At 40.5% G+C, this 18,700-nt stretch overlaps 1 protein-coding gene across 5 annotated transcripts in view; it reads left to right on the plus strand.

Annotated features, from left to right (window-relative positions):
* Positions 1-18,700, plus strand: part of DSCAM (DS cell adhesion molecule) — a 427,910-nt gene that overhangs the window by 304,904 nt on the left and 104,306 nt on the right. For 4 of the 5 annotated variants that reach the window (XR_013543612.1, XR_013543613.1, XM_072994153.2 and 1 more), the window contains exons 12-13: positions 12,286-12,482; positions 18,043-18,139. Coding sequence is in view for 2 of the 5 variants with exons in the window: in XM_072994153.2 (XP_072850254.1) it covers positions 12,286-12,482; positions 18,043-18,139 (294 nt within the window). In the remaining 3 variants the exon portion in view is untranslated. Of the gene's footprint in view, positions 1-12,285; positions 12,483-18,042; positions 18,140-18,700 lie in introns of those variants that run through there. The other variant, XR_013543614.1, reaches the window with a different exon arrangement.

An 18,700-nucleotide genomic window follows, 5' to 3' on the forward strand; every position in this document is an offset into this window, starting at 1 on the left:
TTTGATGTGGAGCCCACAGTGACTTGTAAGGGATTTCATGCATACATCTCATCAGAAGCAAGCCTTGTTGACTCAGCTGAATGCTCGCCAGTACACAACTGTCTTTTGATTTTCTGCCTGCTTTCTTGACTGGCCACAGTGAGTGCACAATGGCAATCGGGAAATATAGGGTGGGCCCCAAATTTGTTGTCCTTTCAGTATAAGCATCACATGTACAAGGTTATTAAGCAACTGAGCAAAGTATCATACCTTCAAAGTACATTCACACTGTTGAGCTGCATTATATACCAATTTGCTTTAAGCTTTTTTGAAGGAGTTGCTAGTGCTCCCCTCCCCCATCTAAACTTGTGGAAATATCTTTATGGCCATATAACAAATATTTGTTTATTTTTTTAAAAAAAAAGAATTATAACCACTGAACAAATACAGACAACATATGCAGTGCTATAGAACATGATTATCTACATAAAATCTGTTGCCGCATATGGATTGAGTGGGAAGAAGCCATCCCACCCCATCTGTTATTTGAACAATTTGTACTTAGTGGAATATTAGAATCTTCTTCCCTTGGTCTCTCCTCGCCCACCTCCACCTCATGTTGAAGGCAGCAGAAGATAAATATCATTGACAAACATTAGCAAAATTCTTTTGTCTTCTATCCTTGTGACATGGAATAAACTTAACTGCTCAGGAAGCAGGAGAAATAACACTCCACAATAAAAGTATATTATAATGCCTGTGTTCAGGACACTTTTTTAGGAGCATATTTATTTACAGAAACAAGATATTCTTTTAAATATTTTGTCAACGTTCTTAGCTGTTCCCTGTATGATGCCCAAAACCATCTTGGAAGAGCTCGCAACATCAGGACACACGCTCCCTTGGGTGATTTGGAACGGGGCTTGGCACGTTGCCTCCAGCTGTGATTTGGTCAAAGTGCTTGGGATGAAGCCCAAGCAAAGTTAAGCAGGAGTCGGATGTGATTTTTAACTATTTGGACATTATCCCACCGAGCATACAAAACACAGCTCAGTTCCACTCACATGTACTTGGGAGTAAGCCCCAGTCGATCAGGCTTCCAGCGAGAAATCACAGCCCAGTTCTGCGCCGTGCAAGCACTTTCTGGGCTGCAAAGTATAGATCAATTCCATGCAACCGGTCTTGAGATGGCAAACTACAGCTCAGTTCAGAGTGTGGACAGTTACCTTTTGAAGTCTCTTACTGCTGATTGTTCGGGTCTTTTTTCCTTATTATCCTGTTTGTTACCGTGGTCTGTCTCATTATGCTGGTGTACCATCCATTTTTAGACTAGTATACCATCCAAATGCCATGCATTTCCAGAAATAGAGCATGGGTGCTACACAATACCAATTTCAGTTCTGAATTTTGGACTTTTTAGTTACTTAAGGGAAGGATAATAAGTATATTACATGTAACAAGCTAGAAGTAATAATACTTCTATTTCCTGTATTATTTTTAAAAGCTTATGCCCCTGTTCCCCCTACAAATATGTTACAAGAGACATTGTTACATTAATAGACTGCTTCCATGTTGTAACTCAGTTCCACTGATGGAACTATTTCCTGGGCTGCTAAGCCCAGTCTGATTTCATGCAACATATTCCATGATTTTAATATCCTCTTATCTCTGATCTCTGCTGTCCTCACAGCAGCAGACGCTTGTAGGCTAGAAGTGAGCTAGAAAGAGCAAGCAATCTGATGTCCTGCTAGCATCAGTCCTGGGATACTTACAGTGGACCCTCGACTTACAGACGGCTCGACTTACAGACTTTTCGAGTTACAGACTTCTCTGGCTGCAAAATTTAGATTTGACTTGCAGCCGGAGAATCGACCCACAGACCAGAAAAAAAATGGAACAAAAATAGAACAAAAACAGCCGGTTATGGGATTAATCGGTTTTCAATGCATTGTAGGTCAATGGAGATTCGACCTACAGACTTTTCGACTTGCAGCCACCATTCCAATATGGATTAATTCCATGAGTAGAGGGTCCACTGTATTCAGTCCCTTTCCTCACATCCAAGGTGAAGAAGATTTATGTGGAAGGCAAGGTAAAACTGAGATTCTTCAATGTACTGTATATCTTATTTGTGAATGTAGGGTTTGATTAGACAGGCAACTGTCCTACTATTTGGTCCACCATTCACTCCTTTTTCCACTGACTGGACAGTGTAATTGCTGGAATGAACCAGCCCATCCCCAGAGCATTCCTATCCATACCTTTCTGTTTCTCTGTCACAGGCTTCTGCTTTTTGTTTGCTTGCTTGCTTTTTGTCTGTTCATTTGTTTGTTTTTGGTGTGAGTAGGATTGCTTTGTTTTGGCTCATTTCCAGCACATACAATCACTTGGATCGAACCAAAGTGAGCTTCCTTCTTTAATTTCCCAGGTGGTTTCAATATCCTCATATCATTAGTGGATTAAAGAGAAATATTAACCACTGAATAATATGAGGAAATTAGAAAATTAAAAACTTCCTTCCTCTATTTCTCCACAGAGTAGAGGGAGGAAGCAATTTTTTTCTAACCAATTAGGGCATGCTGATGTGCTGCATCATTTATAGAAAAAATATATAGAAATCTTTCTCCTGGAAGTTGAGGAAGACAGGAGGAAAGAGATTTATTTTCTTGTGCTTTAAAGGAGCTCTTTAGGAGACCCTATTTACTCCAGTGTGTATATACCACTAGGAAGCAAGGATCACATCAAATAACATACAGGACCTCTACTAAACCTTAAGCAAACCCTTTTTAGTCTGATTCAGCCTATTCCAATTGATCCTGTGTAGACAAGCCCTTCTTCTCTGCATTTGTCACGTAATAATCTGAATGATTGGATAGCCCGGTCATTCAGATTATTAAAGGGAAAATATATTTCCCTTCTTTTCCTATCAGTTTATATTATCTTCGGTGTTGGGAGGCACAATTCGTCCGAAACTACTGCTGTCCAAACCTGAGGAATGTTCATAAAGTTACACAAGAAAGCGTTGTCTTCTTCCCATTAGACAAAAATACTTGAATAGTTTGAAAGCAAGTTGTCTTATGAGGATGCATGGTGTTGTGTATTCCTTCCTCTCTTCACCATTTCTCCAAGTGCTGTCTGAATTCTGTGTTCCAATACCCATACTGTGGTGGTACTTTTGTAGGCCAACAAAAAGAGTCAAAAGTATGTGTCAGTTTTTGAGACTGTGTTGTGTATGTGTGTGTGAGAGAGAGAGAGAGAGGAGGGGGAGAGGTAGAGGTTTCGAGACTATGGTGCATGTGTATGTTCCATCAAGTCAGAAGCAACTTGTAGTGACCCTAATAGGGCCTTCAAGGTAATTGAGATATTTGACGAGTGGTTTTACCAGTTCCATGCCCCCTGTGGCTGAGCAGGTATTTGAAACCTGGTCTTCTGAGCCCTAAACCAGCCGTCTGTCCATTACACCACAGTGGGTATGTTAATTGTGTATAATAATTAGGTTAGTTAGGCAAGGCTTCATGAGCATAAGGCCAATTTAAAACAAATTATAATTTATTTTCAGGACACAGTTCCTTTCAGATAAGCAGCTTTTTCCAGGTAATAACTACCCTATGTAAGAGAGCTGCTGTCCTTATAAATACATACAGTTTAAAAGGTTAAGTCACCAACCATGTGTCAGAATATAAAATATGCTACAAAAGGTAATTTGGTGTTTTGCAGATGAAATGGAATATTGAACATCTTAACATTAAATCATTTTTCTGGGGCAGTTTAAGGATATATTGTTTGCTGTGCTCCATCTCTGCTTTTTTGTACCTGACATTTAAATGATGTTTAAAAGGCTTGTTTCAGCTTGCAGACAGTAGGATCGAGTGTGGGGCAAACAGCATGCAAGAGAAATTGAAGATATATAGGACTAGGTTGCCTGCTGAAGTTAATATATATAGCATCTGATTATATCTGTACACTGGGGTTGCTTTAATGCTTCTAGAGCAGTGGTTCCCAACCTTGGTCCCCAGATGATCTTGGACTAAAATTCCCCAAAGCTTTCATCACTAGCTCTGCTGGGCAGAATTTCTGGGAATTGCACTGTTCTAGAGAGGCTGCAGTAGCAGGAATGGGTAATATGTCTCCCACTATATGGTCCCATCTAGAGTAGACTCCATGAATGAATGGGACTTGTTAAATCAACAGTTATTCTAGTTCTGTTGTCTAACTGGAAAACCAGTAAAAGATTAAAAGGCCATGTGGGCCTTTTCAACAATCCAAAGGCAAGGGCGGGTCTAATAAACGTATCACCCACACTTGTCTTTGGAGAGCCAGTGGTGTAGTAGATTGAGTGACAGGAGACCCAAGGGACTCAGATCCCTGCTTGGCTATGGAAACTCACTGGTAACCCACTCCTTGAACAGCGTTCATGCCTGGAAAACCCTACTAGGATCACTGTAAGTTGAAAGCAGCTTGACAGCACATAAGAGCAGCCATGCTAACTGGGTCTAACTATTGGAATATTGTTAAGAAAACACCATGGATTCATTCATTGCTTTCGATGTATCTGTAGTAGAGATGGGCATGAAGTGCCAAAATGGTGCTTCATCTTGGCCACAAATTGCCCCCCAGTGACCCGATGAACAACAATTCTCATTTGTTGGTTTTTTTATTATTATTACTATTATCACTACTACTACTACTACTACTACTACTACTACTACTACTACTACTACTACTACTACTACTACTACTACTACTACTACTATTATTATTATTATTATTATTATTATTATTATTATTATTATTATTATTATTATTATTATTATTATTATTATTATTATTATTATTATTATTATTATTGCTTTCCTTCCTCTTGCGATGCCCTGCGAGTGGGGTGAAAGTTTTTCTGTGTGTGGAAAGAACATATTTGTGTATTATCTACTTGTTATATTTATAGTTATACTCTTTCAAAGAGCTTCAGATGGTGTGCATGACCTTTCTGTTCGCAATGTCCTCTCAACAACCCTGTGAGGTCAGTCAGGCTGAGAGAGTTTGACTGGCCCGAAGTCACCCAAGTGAGCTCTTATGCCCAAATGTGGATTTGACCTCAGGTCTCCTGAGTCCAAACTGCTGAGTATCTTCTCGAATGGTAGTGGAGGCAGTGAGATACATGGCTTTCCCGTGAGTTGCTGCTATTGGCTGGTCATTACAGAGCAAGGTCATTGTAGGGCTGGATGAGTGTTTTCCTGAACTGGCATCATCTGAAGAATCTCCTCAAGCGCTGACTTTAAAGTAGTGGCAGGGGACAGCGCCGTCTAGCTTCCCCACTCCATTTTCTTTCCACTGGTTATTAGTAGACTCACTTAGGGAAAAAAGGGAAATTATGTACACATGCAGAATCAAGACCGATTTATTTCAGAGCTCTGTCAAAGACTAGAAAGAATGAAAAATCTAAGCCTCTGTGAGTCTCTGGTGTTTTTTTTTAAGAGAGCAGCTTGTAATGTGCAAACATGAAAAAGGTTCTTGTGAGGGGAAATGCAGAAAAAAGAAAATACTTGCCTATAGTGAATTCAGGCAAAAAAGGGGGGGGGAATCATCTAGACTTTATTTTGAATATGCCTTTTGATTAAAATTCATAGTTGTCACATAAAATAAATCACCTCCTTTTCCTATAATGTGACCTGAAACTGCTTCTAAGTGAATAAGATATGAACTCTAAATGTTCACAGTCTTTACCCTGACATATTCAATCATATCACAAGGCGCCAGCAGAGCTGCCAAGCTTTTGAGATGTTGCCGTTCATATTAAAGCTGAGCAGCACAGAAGACCAGTTGTAGCTTGGAAACACATGTTTGGGTAATGCATATAATCAAAGAAAAATTATTAGATAACTGTAAGAAGCTGGCAGAAATGATATTCTACAACACGCCTGATCCCTATTAATTCCAAGCCACTTTTCAAGGATTAGGGTTATTCAGCTGGCATGTAGGCAATGATATTCCACTGAATACCTGATCTCTTCCATATAGTCTCAGACTACAGCTCCCACAGTCTCCATCTAGTAGGGCCTTGTGGGAATTATAGTACAAAACATGGAAGGTTGCAGTTTGCCTGCCTGGTACATATAGGTTGCTTAATTTGAATGCTACAGAACCTTCTGAAATAGCTAAAATGTATGCAAAATGTATGTCCAAAATTGCAATTCTGCACACCCCAAAAATGAATTTTAGAGGTATCCTTTCCTCCCCCCTCCCTCTTTTAAAATACTGGCTTCTGAGCACTTTGGTTACACCACACCCACATTTCTCAGCTTTCTTAACTAACCAAGTAAGGAAGCCTAAAAGTATTGGTTGGATTTGGTTTTCATCCTGAGTCATTTTTGTTTGAGGGCAATGACATCTCAGAATAGCTCAAGTGCCTCATGCTCCGGGATGTAATTTTGTGACAAGGCGCTGGATCTGGAGTTATATAAGTCAAAGGCTGCTTTTGCAGTAGAACTTCCCCACCCCTCCTCTTCACTACAGTCCTCTCTACTGGCTGAAAAGACTTTCCTGAGGCAAGGATGTAATACAGGGAGCTTACATGATAGCATGAGAATGACCACAGAAGCATACCCCCCCACTCCACCCTGGTGGCTCATCCTCACACAGTACATCAGATCTTGCATTGACTGCAGGATGGGGTGCACAGAGAATTACGTGATTGATCATGCAAAGTGGGGGCCAGCAGGCAAGGGGAAACCACTGGCTGAACCAATGTCTTTTCAGGCATGATTTTTTCTCAAATTGCAATTTGGCCAAAGTGTTAAATAAGCAAGTTAGCTTCTCTACTGCTAGTTAAAAGTGTATAGATCCCCAACCTAAATCAACTGGGCAGAGCAGCTTTAAAGTTTTCCTCTGTGGTGGCTATTTCCTAAATCCGCAGCGGCTAAAAAGAATACCCTCCGTTGGCACTTAGGGAAATTCTGGCTGAGGATGGGTAAGACTTCAAACTTCCCTGCCTTTTGTTAGTGGATCCAGTGTAGATCAAGACCCTAACTCCCTGTAAGTAAGTAAGTAAGTAAGCAAGTAAGTAAGTAAGTAAGTAAGTAAGTAAGTAAGTAAGTAAGTAAGTAAATAAATAAATAAATAAATAAATAAATAAATAAATAAATAAATAAATAAATAAATAAATAAATAAATAAATAAATAAATAAATAAATAACTGATTCAGCTGCACTCTATGCACTCAACACAGTGTGCATGTTCAGCCCTGGGTAGCTTGCAGCATGATGTTGCCATTCAGCTTCTCTTCATTTAAATGAGACATCACAGGATGAGGCGATGACAGCCTGGCTCATCAGATTGCCAAGTGGTTGCATTTTCTGTTTGACAGTCTGCTGTATTTTGGAAAGGTATCAGCTGTATTTGGGTATTTGACGGGAACAAGTGAGGCCGCGAAAGTGTAGGGGACTGGGGCATCCTCACAAGACCCATCCTCAAGAATTTAATGCATGGCAGCTCTGCCGTACCGCCCTGATCTTTATTCAGTCCAGAGTCTATAGGAAGATTCCAAACATATTCAGCTGAACATATTTAGAAGTGTTTTTGCAGTTGGGAATCCTGATAGATGTATTCTTGGAGGCTTTCATGGCCAGGATCCAATGGTTGTTGTAGGTTTTTCGGGCTGTTTGGCTATGTTCTGTAGGTTTTTCTTCTTAACATTTTGCCAGTCTCTGTGGCCGGCATCTTCAGAGGACAGGAGTTAGAACACAGTTCTAACTTGTGTCCTCTTAAGATGCCAGCCACAGAGACTGGCGAAAGAAACGATAGGAAGAAAAACCTCCAGAAAATGGCCAAACAGCCCGAAAAAACTACTACAACCAATCCTGATAGAAATTGATGGGGTGGATGATGCAAAGCAGCGTATTGAGGGTGGAGCTAGTGTGCACACCTCTACCCTATGTAGATTTTGAACCTTCACAGAGTCAGGGTTATTGAAATAGCAAGGAGCACATTATTCTACTGCCTAGCAAAGTACCAGCTGAGAATGGTTTACCCCCATTCCCCTTAAATCTGCTAAATTCTCAGTCCTTGGCAGTTTAGGATATCTTGACTCAATGAGGCACCTCAACAAGGAGTCTTCAAGCTCATTTTGATTCCTTGCTTCCAAGAGAAAGCAAGAGAACAAGTGGCTTTTTTTCTTGTTAGGGTCTCATAATTTGCACAGATCCTCATCCTTGCATGTGAGGATGAGACAAGCAAGCATTTATATCCCTATGGATGGAGGTCGGATTCCTGGCTGAAGCATCTGCTGGATAGTCCCCACCTGGTGGTTCAGCTGAGAACTTCATGATACTGTAGAGAGGACATTGCCAAGCCCCCTGATGTTATTCATTCTGCAGATGGCTGCTAGTGGGGCAAATCTGACCTAGATTCTGGAAAACTGTGTGCAGCTTCTCCCTGCTCTCCCAGTGTGAAAAAAGTCAAGTGTTCCAGTTTTATGTCTCTGCTTTTTATAGTCAAGGTATGTACTTGGAAAGCATTTCCTCGTCCCCAATTATAGCTTACCGTACAGGGACTAGATTAACTGCTATGAGGCAGGTAGGTTTAGGAAAAGCTACTGGGGAAAAAATTGTATGTGGAACATCTCTTGGTAGGATCAACTGGACGAGCTCTTTAGCATCATTATTGACTGCTGTGGGAAGCAATTTTTGATAGCTGTGTTAAATTGAACTAATAAAACTGACCTCTCAAAACATTACTTAGTGATGTTTTGCAAGATTTTGTAGCTTGTCATCAGCCCAGTTATTTCAAATAAGGAAATACATGACTTGCTCAGCATTTCTGTTTGTTTCCAAATACGAGGGCAGGGATTTCCTGCAGGTGTAAAATGGATGAATTTGCATTATTCTTACTCATCACATGATGCAAAGGCCAATTTGAATTAGTGTGACCCTTTTTGCTCCCAACACAGAGTAATTTTCTCTGTTACTGGGGGCTCCTACTTTTTCAGGCTGGAGTTATTTAAGAAACTTTCCCTTGTGTGATTAGTTGTTTCGCTCTACAAAAGGATAGGAGCATGAATTTGGGTGGTATAGTGGTGATGTACTAAGCTGGGTTTGATGTTTTGGACAGCAGGGACCCCCACCCCCACTCTCCGTCTCCCTAGTCACCCAAAGTATTTTTCATTTTTAAAAAACTACTGAGTTTAGTACTGGATTGTTTTATTGCTATATTGATATCCTAGTTTAGCGCTAGCTTACCTCTGTGTGGACAAAAAAAAAGAGAAATAAAAACTGGTATGAAATAGAACTCCAATGAACTACAGCAGACTACTTTGTTTCTGTGGTATGTGTGTAAGTTGTGGACAACTTTGGAAAACTATCCCTCTTCCCTAGCACTATGAGACACTTTAAAGAGCCCACTGGCTTTACAGTGAACCTTAAAAGCAGAGCCAGGGATCAGCAGAGGGCAGGGTCAATGGGAGGTGGTCTTTGACATGGAGCAAATTGCATCAAATTGAAGGGCCAGTGTGGACACTGGCACCGAAACATTCTGCAATCTCAGTGTGATCATGTAATCAGAACAAAAGTGTAAAATAGGCTGGAATCAAGCTGCAGCAAAAGAGAATTACTCCAACTTGGCTTGCCAGTGTAGTCATGCCCTAGGAAAAGAAATTCTAGGTAATGTTTACTAATTATTTTTTATTTATTTATTTATTTAATTTATATCCCGCCTATCTAGTCGCGGTGGACTACTCTAGGCGGCCAACAACAGAGATAAAATACAATAAGATAAAACAACAAATTACAAAACAATTAAAGTAAAGAAAGAATAAAGGAGAAAAGAAAATCAAAAGTAATCTGGTGAGAAGGCCTGCCGAAACATCCAGGTCTTTAATAAATTCTTAAAACTTGAAAAGCTGAGACAAACTATATACAGTGGTGCCCCACAAGACGATGTTAATCTGTTCCATTGAAATCGCTGTTTAGCGAAAACATCGTCTTGCGAAAAGCCTTTCCCCATTGGAATGCATTGAAATCCGTTTAATGCATTCCAATGGGGAAAATAGTCATCATTGTGTGAAGATCGTCCATAGGGAAGCCATTTTGCGAAGTGCCTATCAGCTGTTAGAATCACTATCTTGCAGAGCATTGGTCCCGAAAACACCCGTTTTGCGAAGATTGGGAAGCCATTTTGCAAAGCTGCCGATCAGCTGTTTAAATCGTCGTCTTGCGAAGCATCAGTCCTGGAAAAGAAGAAAACTGTCTTGCGAAGCACGGACCGAAACATCGTCCAGTGAAAATTGCCCATAGGAAACACTGTTTCGCGAAGCACAAATGCCGATAGCAAAATCTAGTCGTCATGTGGATTCATTGTTTTGCGGGGTAATCGTCTAGTGGGGCACCACTGTACTGGGCATCACCAGATATACAAGATATAAACAAATGTCAGGGACCCTCTTTCCTCAAGCAAGATGAAAACATCAATTTATAACAATTCACACAACTTTGGTTAGATTGTCTCCATAGCTGCAAGTGATTTCATTGAGAGGCTTTGTCTATAAGACATAAAGAATCAGATGCTGACCAGTGATAGTTCCAGACCATGAGCTTAGGTGTTGTTTCTTCATGGACTTGGTAGTTGCACATCAAGCTGCTTCCACATTTACAGCATAAAAATGGAACATCTGTAATACTGTTTGCCACATTGCTCACCTTGACAGTGCCAAGGAATTTTGTGGCATGAGGTGAAGGAAAAGTTGGCACCTGTTTCCATTCCATGTGTAAAAGCCAGTTGAATGGCACTTGAATATTTCTCCACACTGATGTGGAACAGTGACCTCCACCACAACAGGAGGCAATAGTGTAGCTTGAGGGTGCAGAGAATGGCACCTGGTTATCTGTTCTCCAACACTTTGGTGCCACTTGTGCTCCCTGAGTTTGCTACCTCACTTTGCCTAACAGAATGACCAGCCCTGTTGTCCACTAATTTAGAACTGAGACTATTGACATCGATCTATATGGCATGGGTGAGCTAGAAGGTGCTACATGGACATTGATTTTGACCCTGCTGAAATCGTCTATCTATAGATTTGCATGTTGGATTGCTGTATGTTTTATTTGTTGCCATGTTGTTCATCAGATTCATCTTTAAAGCAAGTCTAATAAAGAATAAGTGTGATTCAGTTCTTATGTTTCAGTTCCATGGGATGGGGCAGAAATCACACCTTTCTTTGCTTTACCAAAACTTGATGCATTCAGTGTTGTATTAGCAGTATCAATATCTGGTCATATCAACAAATGAGGAGCAGACCTTTTGTAAAGATAATGACAATTCATTGCCCATTCAAGACAAAGGAACCCTCAAATATTTTGTGTTGCAATAGAGATAGGTTTCAATATATCATTCCTTGGGAAATTTATTGTTTCTCAGCTATTATGAGGATGGTACTGTAGCAGAGCTCAGAGGGAACAGGGAACTGAAGGTGGGGAAATGCTGGGTGATGTCATAGTTCCTGCTACTTAGAAAGTCCCTGGATCCTGTAACTCCTGACCTTGGTATACCAGTATATGCACTAATCACTTGTGATGTCTGTACATAAAAATCAAAGAATGACTTCATGAGAAGAAAATTGAAATAGCTTTCATGTTGTGGGACACAGTCAGCTAAAAAGCTTGTCATTTTCAGGTGTTCAGAAATTATAAAGGTAAAAGTAAATATGTGTCACCCTTCTGTCTTTGCTCCTGATCCCCTCTGTTGATGAGGAGCTGTAACATACTTGGGTGAGTGTTTTTCCATTCCTCCACAAAATTAAGGAACTTGACTGTGCCATGAATACAGACATTCAAAAGTATTCCTAACAATGCTTTGTTGATGTGTCCTTTCAAAAGGTTTCAGCCATCATATCCAGATGGGGTCCTCATCTAAAAACAGCTTACAATCTTGCTAGCTAAGAAATCAGTTAGTTATGGTTCAGAAACATTTCCTATGGGAAGGACTGTATTCTGACATATTGTCATATGCAAGCATCAATAGCTCTGACATACGAAAAGGTCATGCCACCAAACATTAGCATTTCAAAACAGCAATTAGAGTAATTCATTTAAAAGAGGCTGATCCACTCTGCTCATAAATGCTTGTTTTCCTTGGAGAGGAATAGCGTGGGCAGACTCATATGGTATTCTGCTGTCTTTCTTAAATTGATATGTGTAAAAGCACAAAATTAAAATGATTCCCGTGTACCTTCTCTACAATCAGAATCTCCTTTGTTTCACCTGTCTTTCTCATATGTCTACTGAACTATTAATTTGTGTTTATTATGTTTACTTTTAGTTCCTGCTATGATAACCTCCTACCCAAACACCACCTTGGCAACACAGGGTCAAAAGAAAGAGATGAGTTGCACAGCTCATGGAGAAAAGCCCATCATTGTACGCTGGGAGAAAGAAGACAGAATAATTAATCCTGAAATGTCCCGCTATCTGGTTTCCACAAAGGAAGTGGGTGATGAAGTGATCTCAACTCTACAGGTGATAGGACCCACCTGCTTATCCATTGGTGAATCTTGTGCTGCAGTGCAGTCTAATAACAAAAGCAAACATGTGAGGTTGACCCAGGAGTTTAAGTCATGCACACTTTACTAGCATTCATCACAGGGAAAAGATTGTGTTTAGAGAGGCCTTTTCATCACATAGAACAGGCTTTGTTTAGTGAAGCTCCTACCTGAAGATGGCCCATAAAATCCTTTTTACGCTCTAAAGGTTGGGGGCTAATCTCTCTCTCTCTTTTTCTATTTTGACACACAGGAATTGTATAAGATAAGATTGGGCAGTGTGTGAGCTTCTGGGCATTCATGGACTGCAAATCTCATTACCTATAACCACTGGTCATGCTAATGGTCAGAAAAATATCACCACTGTGGCTGGTGGGATTTGGAGTCTAGCAGCACCTGGAGGGTCACAGATTGCTCCCCTTTAGTGTCAAAGACAGAACAGGCCATACTTTGGTAATAATCACATGAGCGAGTAGTTTAGGAAGAGGCACAGCTCTGCCCCTCTTTTGCCACTGGGGTCATTTTATGTCCCACCCATTGTAATGCATTGGAGCAAAACATGTTGTTGTTTTAGGAAATCATGAGGCCAAGAGGCAGGAATGACATAGGTTGGCCCCATGGGTGTGGGAGGCAGTAGGTTGCCTGGTGGTTGAGAATTGAAGTGCTCATAGAAAACGTTTCTTTTAAGACTAATTTAAATGTCATCATCTGCATGAGGAAACACTTGTACTCAAATGTGTCCCCATTTTAGCTTTACTGAGGGATAAATGTCATAGTATCCAGGGATTGGGAAACACCAGATTATGTAGAGTGGCAAAACCAAAAATAAATCATGAAATGTGCCAAAGGAACTCTTCATAGTGGAGGAATGACCTTAAAATTAGGGATGTGCACTATCTGGTCATTTCTGGGGGATCACAGGGAGAAGCAAAGAGCCCACAGTCATTCATAAGTTAGCGGCACTGCAAACAGATCCCTTATGTAAGACCTGGCATTCCCATGATAAGAAGTGGGGACAGAGACAGAGAAAGAAAAGCACAGGGAGATGTTGAGCTGTGGAAACGGAGAAGGAAAGTGTTCTCTTTATATGGCTTGCCTTTCTTGCTGAAAAATCCTTGGTCAACTCATCAAAGACTATACTGTGGGCAGCCCCACCTTCCCAGGTAATTTCAGGTCCAGGGAAGAGGAAAGGCAAGGGTCCCTGAACTGCCCTTTTAAGAAGAAATAAATGGAGATTGTTCTCGATGTCCTTTTAAGGTCCTTCACTCACTCCTTTCCAGGGCTTGGAAGGTTACATTTTGAAAGGAACTGACTGACTGAAATCAAATTGCTTGATGTATTATGTTGCACTAGGGTAGGCTTATTGAATCAGTGGGAATTTGATGAGTCAACTCCTCTATAAGTTCCATTGATTAAAATGGGCTGGATCTAATTGTGTCTTAGTACACTAGGCAACAGAATTTAAGCCATTATGTGGCTCCCCACTCCTCTGAGAACTGGAAAAGCAGATAAGAAAGTGTCTTGAGAAGGGCATAGGGCGGGCAGTGTTTGAATCTGTATACCCTTATTCGGGTACAGATCAACTCGGAGGCCAATGCACATTTCTGATTAAAATGACAAATTAGATTCAATGTAAGCAAGTGTAGACTGGTGTTCAATTGGGAGCTTGACATAATATCCCTACTGGTGGAATCAATAGTGGTGATTGACCAACAAAGATCTTCAGATTGTGGACGATAGCTTGATGAAAACGTTGACCCCCATGTGTGACTGCCATGAAACAGATAGGCCTGTTGGGACTAAAAAGAAGAGGAATCAAAATTAGATCATACTGCCTTTAAACAAATCTATGATGCAACCACATGTAAATTTTTGGTCACTACATCTAAAAAGAACGATTTCTTAGTGGAATTTTGACCATTTGAATAACTTCTAGGAAGTAGAGAAAGGTTAGTTTAAGACTGACATGTTGTTGTTGTTTAGTCATTAAGTCATGTCCAACTCTTCGTGACCCCATGGACCAGAGCATGCCAGGCCCTCCTGTCTTCCATTGCCTCCCGGAGTTCAGTCAAATTCATGTTGGTAGTTTCAATGATGCTGTCCAACCATTTCGTCCTCTGTTGTTCCCTTGTCCTCTTGCCCTCACACTTCCCCAACATCAGGGTCTTTTTCAGGAAGTCTTCTCTTCTGATGAGATGGCCAAAGTATTGGAGCCTCAGCTTCAGGATCTGTCCTTCTAGTGAGCACTCAGGGTTGATTTCTGTCAAAATGGACAGGTTTGTTCTCCTTGCAGTCCAGGAGACTTTCAAGAGTCTCCTCCAGCACCACAATTCAAAAGTATCAATTCTTCAGTGGTTAGCTTCCTTTATGGTCCAGCTCTCACTTCCATACATCACTACTGGAAAAACCATAGCTTTCACTATGCAGACTTTTGTCAGCAAGGTGATGTCTCTGCTTTTTAAGATGCTGTCTAGGTTTGTCATTGCTTTCCTCCCAAGAAGCAGGTGTCTTTTAATTTTGTGGCTGTTGTCACCATCTATAGTGATCATGGTCCCCAAGAAATTAAAATCTGTCACTGCCTCTATATCTTCCCCTTCTATTTGCAGGAGGTGATGAGACCAGTAGCCATGATCTTAGTTTTTTTTATGTTGAGCTTCAGACCATTTTTTTGTGCTCTCCTCTTTCACTGTCATTAAGAGGTTCTTTGATTCCTCCTCATGGGCTGACATGGTGACAAATTTGAATTGTATTGATGATTTACATGGGCATAAGTTAAAATAATTGTGGGTTAAATGGCATATATACTGCCAATCTGTTTCTGGGCACAACTCAAAGTGCTGGTTCTAATCTATAAAGCTCTAGGCTTGGGTCCAAGCTGTTTCAAAGACCATGCTTCCCATTATGAACCTGTCCAGGTGTTAAGATCATCAGAAGAGACCTTTCTCTTGGTCCCATCACCTTCTTGGATGTGTTTGGTGGGGATGTAGGAGAGGGCTTTCTCTTTTGCTGCTTCTAGACTTTGTAACTCCCTCCCACAGGAGACCGGATTGGCCTCATCTTTTCTGTCCTTCCACAAGCAGGCAAAGGACCTTTCTCCTCAGCCAAGCTTTCCCTTAGTAACTGGTTGCCTGAGTGACTTTTTATTTTAATGGATGGTTGTACTTTATTGCTTTGAACACATCTTTTGGTGTTTCTTTTGTAAAATACCTTTTAGTTTGATATTTGTTTGATACTTTTTTGTTTTGGTAGACTTACTGTTTTATACCTTTAAGTATTATATTTAAATGATGTAAACTGCCTTGGGTCCTTTTTAAGGAGAAAGGCAGAATAAAAAAATATGTTAAATAATAAAAATGAACAAATAAATTGCCACTAACTTAATGAAATGTTGGTCACAATACTAGGCAGGCACTTGTTGCACAATAAGATGTGTTTCTTGTAGAATGACCGGCATCATGTTGGTTTGTGGCAGTTATGCCATGATAACACAATGTAATCTCTGCTGTGCATCAGAGAAAACAGACCCTCATTGCATTCATTTGAGGAGACATCATAGTTGTGCCTTCACATCAATGAGTTCAGCACCCAAACTGGGGTTGTAAAATTGCACTGGTTTGCTTTAAACAAAGTTCTGCTTTTGTTTCTATGTTCTTATTTTGCTTGTATTGCATTACCGTTTTGTTTTAAATTATACATAATTTTGTGGTTCTGGGTGGACAGCAAAGTGATTTATTAACACTTTAAAGAAATCAAATACAATGTAAAATATTATTTTAGTAACTTCAGGGGAGAAAGCCAAGAAATTGCATCTATATTTTGTTTAAAACCTACTTTTGTCTTTACCGAAAAGAAAAAAGAAAGAAAATGAAAAAAACACATATAAGATGGAATGAGGATGATTCTATTTATTTCAATATGGCAAGAAGCATCAATTAAATAACTGAAAACAACACCCAAGATATATTTTCCTTAGGTTATCAGTCTCTACCACTGGGGATGTTTAAAGAGTGAGACCAGATCTGAAAAGTCTTATTTCTCAGGGTAAAAGGTCTAGGTTCTCATATATCCCAATGCAATAGCAGATTTAAACACAAAAGTGGAAAATCACTATGCGGTCTTACATCAATGGTGTTTTCCACTGTTGCAGAACTGACAGATAAGTGCTGATGTAAATGTGCAAATGGATATAAATAAAATATTTATAAAATAAATATAACAACATGTATATGTGATTTAGATGTTAGTCAATCTGTCATGCTGCATCTTGCCAAAACACTGATTTGAATGGAATGGGAACTTCAAATCAATTCATTCTTTCAAAATATTAAGAATGTACCATCAATTATATTATTATTGTCAGACCCAAACTGACTGTTTTGGCAAAATAATAGCCAGTGCATTAGAGTTGTGTAGAGAACAGCGAGGAGCCACACAGTATGATGCAGTTCTACTTTTAGCCGTGGCCTGCCACATGTGTAGGATTCTGCCCAGGAGCTATATATATGAACTCTACTGAGAAAGGCAGTCTGAACTCTATAGCTGAAGGAGGCATAAGTTAAATCAGAACCCAGACAGCTTAGTGTTTGGACTAAAACTCCCAGCATTCACTAGCTACCCATATTAGCTGGGGGATTCTGAGTTTATGTAAAAAAAAAAAAGTAATGTTACTCTTATTCTTTTAGATATATCCTGTTTTCCCTTGAAGGCACTTATGGTGATATACCTAATTCCCTTTACATTTTATTCTCATGGGATCATGGCAGATTGAGGATTTAAGCCTGAGCCTTCCCAGCCCTAGTCTTACTCTCCCCGCCCCCACTGATTTTGTCTGGGCTGAGACGTTTACAGCTTTTCTCTGGCTAGTAGCTTGCTGAACTTCTGCTGGGTAGAACATCCTGCCTGTGTAGCAAGACAGGATCACACTGCTTGTGCAAATGCTGCCACTCCACAAGCAGGAAGAAATCCCACCGTTTGTTGGTGCATAAACAACACTTTTACCAGTGGCACAGTCCTACATGACTATGCTTTAGTGCAATGTTTTCCAACCTGTGAGTTGCAGAGTGTTTTCTGGGGGGGTCATGGGTCACCTTATATGTAGCCTTTGTTAACTAATGTCTTCCTTGACCTTTTGGAGTGGGATATTACAGTTATTGTATGTATGAGAAACAGGCCCTTTTGGTGAGAGAGAAGCCTTTACTTTCTGAGAAGGGATGACTTTACCCCATTAAAAACACCTTTTTATGCAAACATAGTGGGAGGTGGTGTCATAGGTTACTGGGCTATTATCAAAGAGAGTCACAGCTTGAAAAAAGTTGGGAACCAGTGGTCTAGTGGGACTTTCTTCTCAGGGTAAACGTCTATGCTTCATATGAGTTATATACACATTTGTACATGCTGTGCGTACAGTGCGGCTTGTTGGTATACATAACAAAGCTCCATCTGAGGTCACATCTGCACACAATGTGGTGTTGGAAAGATGGGCTGACTTTCTACATTTCCTATTGAATGAATTTTCTTCTTCTCTGTCTGCAATGTAGATTTTGCCAACAGTGCGAGAAGACTCTGGTTTCTTCTCCTGTCATGCCATCAATTCCTATGGAGAGGACCGTGGAATAATTCAGCTCACTGTGCAAGGTAGGAAGAGGACAATGCAAGGGGGGAAAAAACAGAAGCTATTGTAGTACAGTAAGTGTATGTCATGCTCAGAAATCTGTTGGAGGGTCCTAGTCCCTAATGAAACATAGCTGTAATGGTCAGAAATTGGAAACTATATCAGAGTTCAAACTCATCTGTCTAATTTCTGCTGAAGCTGTTAAGTACAAAGGTAGGCATGGAATTACTTGGTGCAAGTCTGCACTAGGATGAAGTCAGAAATGTGTCTTTGCAGAAGGAACAGTGCACCTGCCTTATATTTAGAAACAGAATGCTACATGTATAAATCAGTCTTACACTCCTAGTAAGGGCTGTCTATTTCTGCATTCTGAACTGCAGCAGTCGGAATGTCCTGAGGCCAGCTGCCTCCCCTCCCTCCCCATATTTCTTGATGGGAAGAGGAGTCCTAGCAGGGTGGGGATCAGCAGGTTCCAGAAATGGCTGAGGTGCTGCCCTGTCAAATGCCCGAGCTGAGGCAGAAATCAGCCACCGGGTTCTGCTGGCTTTGCTTACCATACTTGCTCACGTGCTTGTATGCCTTGG

Source organism: Pogona vitticeps, chromosome 3, assembly GCF_051106095.1.
Source record: "Pogona vitticeps strain Pit_001003342236 chromosome 3, PviZW2.1, whole genome shotgun sequence".
Lineage (NCBI taxonomy): Eukaryota > Metazoa > Chordata > Lepidosauria > Squamata > Agamidae > Pogona > Pogona vitticeps.